The 11,681-nt window shown below is 61.7% G+C and overlaps 1 protein-coding gene across 1 annotated transcript in view; it reads left to right on the top strand.

Moving 5' to 3' along the window:
• The window catches only part of RAB11FIP5 (RAB11 family interacting protein 5), a 32,319-nt gene that overhangs the window by 16,389 nt on the left and 4,249 nt on the right, over positions 1-11,681 (top strand). Inside the window, 10 exon segments of the mRNA XM_080592085.1 lie at positions 3,412-3,774; positions 3,776-3,815; positions 3,817-3,897; positions 3,899-3,967; positions 3,969-4,153; positions 4,155-4,368; positions 4,370-4,642; positions 4,644-4,730; positions 4,732-5,855; positions 10,951-11,143. Coding sequence (XP_080448211.1) covers positions 3,412-3,774; positions 3,776-3,815; positions 3,817-3,897; positions 3,899-3,967; positions 3,969-4,153; positions 4,155-4,368; positions 4,370-4,642; positions 4,644-4,730; positions 4,732-5,855; positions 10,951-11,143 — 2,629 coding nt within the window.

Genomic DNA, 11,681 nt, shown 5'->3' on the forward strand with positions numbered 1-11,681 from the left:
CGGTGGAAATCCCCCTTTGGTAGGGGGCTTTTGGAGGAGGGATGTTCACCAGGAAAAATAAATAAATCAAAGATGGACTCGAGCTCTGGTTTGACACATTCGGCTTGGCGTGGTCTGGTCAATGGTGGTCTGGTTAATGCCCTGGAACCGTTTAATGCTGGGGCCTGGCTGGGTCGGGCTTTGGTTGCTCTTTTTTGCACGCCAAACGCTGCTTGGGCGGAATCGTGGCTGAGGGAGCTTGGTCTGGAGCACATCACCGAAGGCTACGAGTGTGAACAAGGAGCAGAGGTAGGCCGGTGGTGTGCGGAGTCTCTCCGAGGTCTCGTCTCTCGGCTTGCCCCTTGCTGCCTCCGTTCGCAGCCGCCTGTGGGGCTCTGCTCGAGTTAAGCCCCTGGGCTGGGGCTGCAGCTGCCAAAATCGCCGCGAGCACCCCAGGGAAGCTGCAAGCGGGTGTTGTGGTGCTCTGCCCCGTCCCTGGCTGCGGAAGGGGAACGTCGCTGCGTTTCCTTCGGTTCCGCCCAGGCTCCTGCCGCAGACGAAGGCTGTTTGCGGGTACCGCGCTCCTCTGGAGAGCCTCAGTTCGAGGGAGGTCGGAGGAAAAGGTCGGCCTGCAGCAAGTGGCGGGGGAAAGCCCGTGGCTAACGTGTGCCCAGCCGAGGGGCTGGGAGCCACACGGCGTTTGCACAGGTTTGGTTCCTGCCCGGGGCCGTTTCTGTGCCCAGCACGCCTCCGGCCTTCAGAAAGGCGTGAGAGCGGAGGCGCTGCTCAGCGCCAGCAGCAGCCTGGCGGTCTTTGGGATGGCAAGCAACAAACAGAGGGAGTTTGGGACAGCTTGGTGGCCCTGTGCAGCCCCTGGCGCGCTGCCTTCTGCTGCCTCGTGCCCATTGTTGTGGCTTTTTGGTTTGTTTTTATTTTTTCTGGCAGAGCACAGAGCGGCGAGGACGCTGCGTGCAGCGCCAGCGGAGGGGCTGCCGGTCTGCGTCCAAGGCCGCATCCCCTTCTCCCATCGCTTCTCCTGGAGGTTTGCTGTGTTCCCCGCGAGCTTAAAGCACCCAGGAGGGGCTGGGCAGCTCAGAGGCTTGCTCTCTGCGGCGGTGCACGCCTGGCTGCCCACGGCGGGTTGGGTGGACGGGGATGGGCACCCGTGCCACGGCCACCACTGCTGCTCAGTGACAGCAGGAGAGGGCACCCACGAGCTGTCTGTGCCCGCAGCGCTGAGGGAGATGCTGATTTGGGTGGAAAAGAAAGGTTTTTTGGGGGGGCTTTTCGGTGCCTGAATGATTAGTTCTGCTAAGTAGCAGCTGGCAGAGCGTCTGGTGCGTGCCGGGGTTGGTTTGGTTGTGTGCACGCGGGCAGGTGCCCTTCAAATGCCACCTCCGAGCTGAGAACTGACACCGATTTCGGTGGATGGCAAGGGATGCCACCTCGTATCCCCAGCGCTTCCCGGCTGGGCAACGAGGGAGCTGAGGCAGGATGAAAATTCAGGGTAAAACCTGCCCGTGGCGGGAAGGAGGAGCAGGAGGCGCAGGAACTGCTCTAACAGAGCCTGGCCGCTCGCTGCGTGCGTGACCCACCTTAAACAAGGGCAGGAAGGAGGAGTTGTCGGGGTATTTTGGGGCTTGCAGCGGGGCTTTGAAGCTGCCAGAAGAGGAGCAGGGGGTCCCTCGCCCTGCTGCCGTGGGAGCAGGTCCTGACGCACCGTGCACCGCTTGCGGGCAGAGGCGCGCTGCCGGCACGTAGCCCTCTGCTTCCAGGACACCTTCACGAATTGTTAGCGTTTGCCTCAAGGTGGCATTTTGGTGCTTTTAAATATTTCTAGGTTTTTTCGTGTCAAAACCATCCATAGTAACAAGTGAAAATAGTTGTCCAAGCCACCTTGCCGTTGAGCAGGGCGCTGACAGCGAGGCAGGCCGATGCCGCGATGGGTCTGGGCTGCGCGTGCCCCGTGCACGTTGGCAGAACAATTCCTTTATAAAACTTCTTTATCCGTCCTCGATTAAAATTCGACGCGCCCGGTGCCGGCTGATCGATGTCCGCGTTTCTCCCGAGCCGAGAGCGGGGTCGCTGAAGCTCCACGGGGAAAAGGAGCTGGTGCGGGGCTGTCCAAGGGGGCAGGCCAAGGTCCAGACCTGCGCCGGCTCCCGCAGCTCGTGGTGCTGAGCATCACAGGGCTGGTGCCTGCCCGTCCTGTCTGCGCGAGCAGCCGGTGCCCGCGTCCTGTTGTCTCAGCCCTGCGCTGTCCCTCGCTGGCTGGGTTGCTGCAGCAGAGCCTTGGGAGGGCTGGGGTTAGGGTCACTGCCACCTGCCTGTGGGCTTTCGGCCAGAGAAACCTTTCTAGAGCCCCCAGACCGCAATCCCCCTTTCCACGAGGACCAGTGGCTGAAAAGTAGAGAAGAAAATTGTGTTTATCCCCCTCCGGTAATCTTCCTACGTGGATTCCCCTTCGCTTCCCAGCCAGGCCTGGCTGTGCCGTGGCCCGTGCAGCCTGAGGTGGCACCGCTGTCTCCGTTACGGGGTCGGCACAGCCCCATGTAGCGCCCGGCCCCGTCCCAGCACGGGTAAGTCGAGGGGCAGGGAGCGCCGCGGTCACGGGGCCAGCACAGCGTGAAAACCTTCAGGACCCGAGGGAACGGCGCGGAGCTGGGACCGGGGAGGGTCAGGCTGGGTGTCGGGGAGAGGTTCTGCACCCAGGGGTGGTCGGGCACTGGGATGGGCTCCCCAGGGCCGTGGTCACGGCACCGAGCCTGCCGTTGAAGGAGCATTTGGACAACGCTCTGGGTAGGCTGGGAGAGACTTGCTCGTGTGCTCTTACCCCAGCCCGGCTCCTCGTGCGCGCCAGCAGGGGACAGAAAACAAAACGAGTGCTTGGGCTGCAGGAGGTGGGGAAACCTCCCCGGCTCCCGAGTCTCAGGGCTCGCTGAGGCAGAAGGGGGGAAACTTGGAGGACTGTTGGAGAAGGGCTGCCCCTTCCTGGCCGTAGTGCATGCCCTGTCTGCGCACTGACTCCATCACCATCGCTCTGCCTAACCAGAGAGACGAGCGTGTGCCCGAGCGTCGCGTTGCTTTGAGCCGGAGCGTCTGGCGTGTGCGTGGTGTGTGTGCTTGCAGCCCTGTCACGGCATTAACCAGGAGGACTCTTTTGTCTTCCCTCCACAGCCTGGAAGTGTCTCCTCAGGTAGAAACCAGCTCGGCTGCTCCTGCTCCTTTTCCTCCCTGCTCTCCTGCCCGGTTTCCTCCCGCCGCCGCTAGCATGCTACACGCTAACCTCCCTCCCGCTGCTGGAGCCAGCCAGCCTGGCTGCTTGTCCCCTACCAACCCCTTCCTCAGCTCCCTGCAGAGCAATCCCTTCTTTGAGGACCTCCTCGCTGACCAGGTACTAAATTCTCCTTCACCTACTCACTTTTTCTCTAGTTTCCCGCCTGGGCCGCATGCTTCAACAGAGGTCGCTGGGAGCTTGTGTTCCTCCGCGGATTGCAGTCCCTCTGCCTCCCTCAGGCTCACGGACCCGGAGAGGGAGCCTCCAGCCCAAAACGTTGGCGTCCCCGTTCCAGAAACCACTCCCCCGTCGCATGGAGACCTTCCTCCTCCTCCTCCGGACGAGCGAGCCGCCGCCGGTCCTCCTCCCCTCTCGGAGTGGGACGCCACCTTCGACGCCTTTGCCACCAGCAGGCTCAACCCGGAGCCGAAGAAGGAAAACGTGTTGGCTTCGGTGGCGGCGGCGGAGGGCATGGCCTTCATCGACGACCCCGACGCGGCGAGCCCCTGCGGACGGATCGGCCGAGAAGGGGGCGAAGGCTTTCGAAAAGGCCGAGGCCGCAGATCGGCAGCGAGATGCCCCCGGCTCTACGGTCTTGGACGAATTTCTCCGGTTTGGACGTGGGGGCGAACCTGGTGAGCAACAACGCAGGAAGCGACCGTGATAGAGGACGTGCTGAGCCCCGTGTCCGCGGGGTCGGGGGGGAGGAGGGAGGAAAAGCAGCACACCGATGGTTTGGGCGCCCGCGTTCTCGTCGGGAAACGCGGGGGAAAAAGAGGCTTCGGCGGCGCGAACTGGTGAAAAACGCGGCGGGGAGGACAGGGACAGCAACGAGGAGGAAACCTCTGGCGCGGGGGAGAACGGGTGGATGACCATCGCCACCGAAACCGCTTCCGATCGTCGAGAGCACCCAAAGCATAGGCCAGGAGAGCGCGTTCGGGCAGCGGCCGTTCCTCAGCGAAGGCACCTTCGAAGCGAAAAAAAGCGGTCCTCGCGCCGCCGCCTGCGTCCTGCCCAGAAGCAAATTCCCCCCCGAGGCCGCCTCCGAAACGCTGCCGGGGGGCAACGTCGCCGCCGTGCCCCCGCGGGTGCTCCCCGAGGCGGCGGTGAGGACGGTTCCCCGTGGCCCCCGAGCCGGGACGGGACCCCCAGGGTGCCGGTGGCCAGGAGGAGACGTTTGACATCAGGACCTCGGTGTACCGGCTGCAGGCGAGCATGCGGCTGGAGGCCGGCGAGGGCCGCGTGAAGCTCAGCTCCGACGTTCGCGAGAGGCACGTCGTCCTCTCCCCGTGGACGGGTGTGCGAGGGGAGCAGGAGGAGGCCGCCGTGCCCGGCTCGGATGTGTCGGCGTCTGCGCCGCCCCCCAAACCTCCGAGGTGGTTCGCGGGCCGCCGGCGGCAGAGGGGACGGCGAGGAGGAGGCGTGCGACCCGGAGGCGAGGCGGCAGGGCGGCGAGGAGCGGCGGGAAGGCGTGGGAGGGTCTGAAGGGGGACGTGGAGCCGCCGAGGAGCCGCCCGAGCGGCGAGACGGCCGTCCCAGCTCCTCCCAGCCCAGCTGCGCCTGAGATCCCGGCCTCTGGGGGTGCCGAGGACGCTGCCACAGACTCAGAGCCTGACGCGGGGGCAAAAGCTGCGGAGCTGGCCGAATGGGACACCCCTCTGGGGACAGACCCGTCGGAGATGAGTGGGGAGGATGCGGCCGAGCAGTTTGAGACTTGCCCGTCGAAGCTCTCCCTGGAGAGCTGGAGCCGGCCAGCTTTGCCCCCTCTATCCCCGGGGCCGGCAGGCGGTGCTGAGGTGGAGACGGCCGCGGAGCAGGAGCGGTTCCCCGAGGAGCTGAGTGTTTCAGGACTAACCCCGTCTTCCAGGCTAGACTCGGGCCAGCCTGAAGCCTTCTGGACGGCTGTGGAAGAGCAGGAGGCAGCGGGCTGTCCCCAAAGGTTAGCGCGTGGGCACAGCCCGCCCCGGCCGGAGCCGGCGTGGGGGCACGGTGTGGGGCAGCGCGGGCAGGCTCAGGGCCGGCCATCCGCTGGCGAGCCCGAGGGGCCGCGGCGCCGGTGCTCGGCCGACGGCAAGATAGACTTCAAGAAGGCTGATTTCTGGAAGCCAGAAGCGGAGGAGAGGAGTGAGCGGGATGCTTCGGTCCCGGGCAATCCCTTTGTTCCGGCAGTCAGCCCTATTGCCCCGAGCAACCCCTTTGCGGAGAAGCCACCAGACAGCCTCCCCGTGCGAGCCGTGCTGCCCGAAAGGCTCGCTCAGGGCTTCGGGTTCCCCCAGCTCCCCGAGGAAGCCCTTCAGCAAGGCTTCCAGCCCGCTAACCTCCCCAGGGAGCCGCTAGGCAAGCCTCCTTCCCTGCATGCCAGCCAGCCCTTGGCCTTCTCCACCCCTTTCCTCGTGGCTGCGACTAACCCCGAGCGGTTTGAGTTCCCCTCCCCTGTCGCGTGCCCCGCCAGCGGCGGGGTCCCCGCCGCCACCAGCCGCGCAGCAGCAGCCCAGCCCTGCCCTTTGCTGCAGTCCGGCGACACGCAAGCTTCAGCGCTCGTGGTTTTGCCCAGGGAGACACAGCCAGCTGAGAAGCCCTTTTGCCAGCAGACGACCAGGTGAGCACTCCGGGGGGAGGCGAAGGGCGTGTATCTGGTAGAGGCGTAACCCCGTCTCCCTTCTGCTCCTGTCGGGGACCCCGGCTCAGTGTCGGCAGCTCCCGGCCGTGCTGACGCCGCAGAGGTGCCCTCCATCTCCTTCCCCTCCTGATCGGTACCTGTGGTCCTCGAGAGCCCTGCCTGGGCAGCCCGAGCCCTCGGCTCTCTTGGATCTCGGTGGGGAGCGGCCGCTGGTGTCCCCTCTTTGCTCTAATCCGGGGCAAAAGGTTTGACACGTCCGAGGTCTGCCCCAGCTGAGAACGCAGCCACAAATTGCATCCCGCATTTCGCTCGGTGCTGATTTTGGCTCCATCATCTTCCCCCTGCTTGCAAACCGGGCGCCTTTCCCGTGGCTGCCAGGAGAGCTTCCAGCTGTTAGAGCTCTCGTGAGCTCCTTCACAGCATGTGCACAGCTATTGCCCCTTCCATTATGCAGCTTTGGTTTCTTTCCTTTTAAAGCAACCTCTGGGTACTAAAAAACTTCTCTCCATAGCCAAAATAAAAGTTAGTTTCACCGGGGCGGTGGCAAAACGCCATCTCCCGCCCCCTTCTGCCAAGGTGCCCAGCGGTAAGGAACCAAGCAGGGCTTAGCCGTGGGGTGCTGGGAGGCAGGTACCGTGGCGGAGGAAAGCAAGCTCTCTTCCTCCTCCCAGGCCTTGTGCTGGTGGAAACGCTGTGAAGTGGAGAAAGGTGCTGGGTTTTAGGGCATGGAGTCTTTGCTCTGTGTCCTTCTATATTTCGTCTGGCTTCCCTGGTAGCCCTTCCCGTGGTGGCAGCCCTTCCTCGGGTCCTTCTGGGCAGGAGAAGGTTGTCCCAGGCTCCGGCTGCCCAGAGCACCAAGGGTCAGTGCCCCTGCCTTTGGAAACTCCTACGGTTTACACGGGGGCCTGGTTCTCCTAGCAGCAATTTGAACAGCCTGCAACAGAAGGCAAATGGAGCTTTGTGGGGGTGCTGAAATGATAAAATCCCTTCTGGCCCGAGAATAACGTGGGTAATGTTCCTGGGGGGAGAGAGGACAGGAGGATGGGGGTGGTAGAAATTACCTGAGCTGCAGTCCTCCTGCACAAGGATCCCTCCTTGGCGTGAGGCGGGTGTGCAGAACGATGCTGGGAGCACAGACCAGCAAGAGACGGGTCTGTTCAGTGATTTTTTTTTTCTTTATCGAGGCCAGGTCCTTAAATACTTCTTAATTGGGTTGCTCGTTCTCTATCAGATCACCTTGTTCAAAACATGCAGGCAGCAGGTGTCCGGAGTTGTGTTAACGTTTCATGGAAAGAGAAGTGTCCTGCCATCCCCAAGGCTGAACTCGGGCAGGGAGAGAGAGAAGTGCAGGGCCAGGACCTCTTGTCCACAGCGTGTGCTCACAGACACCTTTGGGCACCCCGTGCAGCCACTCGAGGCCTGACCGGCTCGTGGGAAGGAAGGGGGCTTGGATCCCATCGTGTCGGTGCTGGCTTCTGTCACCTTACGTGTCTCAGAAGTCCTTGGGCATCTCAGATCTTGGTTCCTCTGCCTGTGAAGGCGGGGATGGCTTGGATTTTTGGTGTTATGGTTCAAGGACCTCAGGAGAGTTACCAGGGTCTCTGGGGGAGGCCCTGAGTGCGTTACAGGGCTGGGGAGACGTGACTCGCTCTTACGGGGGAGAGGTGAGGTCCCCGTGGTGGCACCTGCCTTTCCCAGAAGCATCTATGAGCACAGTCGAGGCGTGCAGAAAAAAAAGATACGGTACAAAAGAGGTGGAAGGACGAAGGCAAGGCTTCAAACCTAGCGCAGGCAGAAAGGCTCAGCTGGGACACGGCCTCTTCTTCCACCGGCGAGAGGATGCAGCGGTGCGTGGTGTGGACGACTGAGTCAGGTGTGATGGGGGTGATGTCCCCCTCCTGGTGGCCGGAGCGGCTCTCCGCTGGTCATCTCGTGAAGGCGGCAGGTAGACGCGTGCGTCTGCGAGTGGCAGCGTCCTGCCTGGTCCCACTGCGGTTCTGCCTCCTCTCAACAGCTTCTTGGGGGCCAGCCTTGAAGACGCAGCTGGGGAACGGGGAGGCCAGAAGAGCATGTGCTCTCCCCAGCCCTCATGCAGCACGGGAGGGCTCTTGCCACGAATCCAGAGCAGCTGAGGTAAGGCAGGTGCTTGGAACAGCAGCAGCAGCGCTGGAGTGTGCAGAGGCTTCCCCTCTTGGCCCTCTGGGGAAGGGCAGCAGGGTGCCTTCGCTGCCGGGAAGGCGGCTGTGGACGTCCCCTGCTGCAGGTGGGACCTGAAGGCCAGCCCGTGGTGACGGGGGGGTTCCCCTGCCTCGGAGGAGCCCGGCAGCTCCTTACTGGTCGGGGGACGTGTGAGCATGGCAAGTGACGGCTCTTGCAGGTGGCAGGACTGGGAATGTCACTGGTGCTGAGGTCGTTCTGCCACCCGCGCAGCAGAATCGTCTTAAAAGGAGGCTTCAGGTCCACTCACGTCCCACTCTTGGTGATCCGAGTGCAATTCCCGTGGAGCACTTGGTGCTCGGAGGGCGGTTTGCCACATCCACGTGTAGATTCAGGAGAAGAGTTGCTTCTCCCGAGTTTTTTTTTTCTATCCCTTTCCTTCGGTAACCCCTCTCTGCAGGGAGGTCTGGCCCTCGGGTGCGGTGTGCTGCAGGCACAGCAAGGAGAATCAGACCGCTTTCCTTGGATTTGTCCTTTGTTGCCTCGTTCTCTGTGAGGAGCATTTTAATGGGAAGATAAAGGACTTAATTCCTAAGCTGCTGCAGGGAAATCCCCCCCAGACTTCGACCGCACTCAGCAGCGACCTTGGGAGCAGCGCTGGAAGCCGTGCCGCGACCCGGCGAGGCTTGCTCAGGAGCAGGGAGAGGGGCCAGGGTCGCGCTGCCTTCATCTTGAGGTGTTTCATCTCAAAGGCGTTAATTTTCATCTTATTCACGGTCACCTGGAGACACAGCGGCGGATTCGCAGACGGAAACGGGTCCCATGTCTCAGCAGACCCAGCGGGACTTCGGACGGGGCTGTGAAACGACCTGGGTGCTGCTGGCGGTGCCCTGGTACCCGGCCCTGTGGATCAGGCTTCTCCTGCTGCCAGGAGAAGGGATAATGATTTATTTTTTTTTTTTTAGTGTTTTCCAGCTCTGCAGACGTTCGTGTGTTCCCACTGGCAACAGGAGCGAGAGCTGCTCCAGATCAGCCCTGCAGTGGGAAACGTCCCCCTGCTACCGAAGCGCATCCCGGTTATCCCGCTGCCATCCCAGGGCTGGTGCTGGTTTTCTTTTTGCCGAGTGGCCTTCGGGTTTGGCGCAGAAGAAAAATGCCTTTGGGTGTTTGAAATGGTTCAAGTGTCTGACTGCCGGCAGGCTTTTTGTTACAGGCGCGTCTCCTGCTTCTGCAGCCCTGCTCCGTGGTTCAAGCAAGCAAAATCATTACTTTTGTTTTGTTTTGTTTTTTTAAAAAGGACTTTTTTTTTTTAAAAAAAAAAGGACATCTTTCAGGATTTGTTCACGGCCTCTGGTCCGCTCTGGTTCATCCTCACCCATCTTATGTAGCAAGAAAAGGATGCAGCCAGCTGCTGGGAGGCATGGTGGTGCTTGCAGTTTGGGTGAAAGGAGTTAAGGCAGGGCACCGAGTGCTCGAGGCTGGCGTACAGAACGGTGATTTCCCCAGCCCTGACGTTTCGGTGGGCTCCCACCCAGGTTTGTAGGAGCCCCCTCCGTCTTTCCAAGCTGTGTGGGACCTGTCCGTGCAGCTGGACAGCTCTGACAAGGGGCGTTAATGGCTTGTTGGAGCTGGGTGGTGTCAGCGCCGCTGTCCTCTCCCAGAAAATGGGAGACAGGAGGCGGCGGCGTGGTTGGAGAGCACGTTAGGTACGAAGAGAACTTCTCCCTGTCGGCACGATGGGGACATCGCGTGGCACGTCCTGATCCGCCACTGCTGACAAGGCACAAGGACGCCAGCCCTGAGGACTTGGGGCAGACGCCTGATGTGATGCCACCTCTGTCCCAGCCTCACCTGCCAGCTCTGACCCGCAGCGGGGCTGAAAGCCGCCTGCTCCGCTTTGGAAGCTGAAATCAAGCGCAGCCAGGCACTCACAGCACAGGAGAGGCGTCTGTCAGCCTGGCTGGCAGCTCGCACGGTAACTGTGGGTGTTCTTCTGCCTCCCACACCTCGTCCCGCCGACGCCTGAGGTCCCTGTTTGTGAAGACAGGCTGTGCTTTGCCTGCCTCGCTCGAGAGCTGAGGCCCTGTGAACACAACATCCCCCTTCCCCTGCAGAACTGTTCGGATTATAACCCTTCGTAGGGTGCCTGCCGCTCCTGAGGAGCGCAGAGGCTTCCTGGAGGTCCTGGGTAGGTTTTAAGATCTTTTTAAAGATCTTTCCATCCCAAGTACATTGCACGGGTCTGTCTGTTCCTTGCAGGAAGGTGCTGTCAGGTCACTTCTCTTTCCATCGTGCTGAAATGCAACGCACTTCATTCAGTCTTCTGGGTGAAGAGTGAGGCAAAAATTAAAGAAAACGTAGTTTTTCTGGAGCTGACATAGGAGGTGCATTCAGACCCACTCTCCTTGCCCTCCCTCGTGGCCAGTGGAAGGGGGCAAACTTTGTGGTGTGGCCTGGCTGTTGGGCTGGGACAGGGCAGGACCTGACGCACTGTGGTTCAGGATGATGCTGACACATTCAGTAGTGACTCCAGGCACTCGTCTGGGGGCTCCTGGGTGACCAAAAGCCCACCCGGGCAGCGTAGCAGCCCCTGGTTATGTGGGACCTGGGTTAAGCTTCCCCCGGCTGGGCCAACGCCTGGCCGCCAGGAGTTTCACCCTGGGGCTCCTCGTCTGTGCAGGTCCCATCTCGGGCTGGAAACAGCGCTGGAGAGTGCTGTGGGCTCTGCAGGGCGCTGGCTCTTCTCTCCTCGGAGCAGGTGAGCTTTGAGCAACGCATACGTAGATGATTTAGCTGCGTGGAGGTGACCAAATTTGCCAAGTGGGTCGCGTTCTCCTTAAAACCCCTAGGGCCAGCCAGCGGCGTCGCTCCCCAGCTTGTCAGGATGCTAAATTCCCGACCTCCTTGTTCCCCTCAGCCCCCACCTGGTGAAGCCCATCAGCGCCGCGGTGCAGGAGGCCCCCGGCGAGAAGAAGCAGCAGCAGCACAAGTCCAGCCTGACGGCGGCTCTGAGCAACGGCCTGGAGAAGCTGAAGACGGTCACCACGGGCAGCATCCAGCCCGTGGCGCCGTCGTCGCAGCCGGAGAAAGCGGACTCAAAGAAGTTGAAGGTAGGAACCGGTTGTGAAGATCCGAGCCGCGTCGCCACCCGCTTTGCTCGTGGTGTTGTGTAGTTCTCCCGTCGGCTTTGCTCTCTGGGTTTTTATTGTACCGTACGTGAGCAAATCCTGGTTATCTGCAAGCCGTGGAAGGCGGAGGATGGCCTGGCAGCTGCCCGACCGAGGGCATGAAGGTTTTTTTTTTTCTCCCGGCAGAGGGAGGATGCTTCCTGGAGCCTCGTTCAGATGCTGCTTGCCTGGCTGTGTTTCAGGCGGTAGTGTGTTGGGGCAGGCGAAATCTGTATCTCCCGGGGGTGCCTTCCCTTCCCCTTTGTCTGCTGCTGCTCCGTTTGCCTCCCCAGCTCAGCGAGTAAACTGCTGCTGCTGGGGTTCACGTGGGTGGAAAGAGAAGTGCATCCCCGCCGTACCCAGAAAGCCCTTCGTGGTGCCGTGGGGAGTGCACGCTGTGAGCTGCGAGCATCTCAGCTCCTCTGGGATGAGCTCTGGCTGGCTCCCGCTCCCCTGCGCTGCTTCTGCTGAGAGATCCGAC

The sequence above is a fragment of the Anser brachyrhynchus genome (genome assembly GCF_964034855.1).
Source record: "Anser brachyrhynchus genome assembly, chromosome: 4".
Classification (NCBI taxonomy): domain Eukaryota; kingdom Metazoa; phylum Chordata; class Aves; order Anseriformes; family Anatidae; genus Anser; species Anser brachyrhynchus.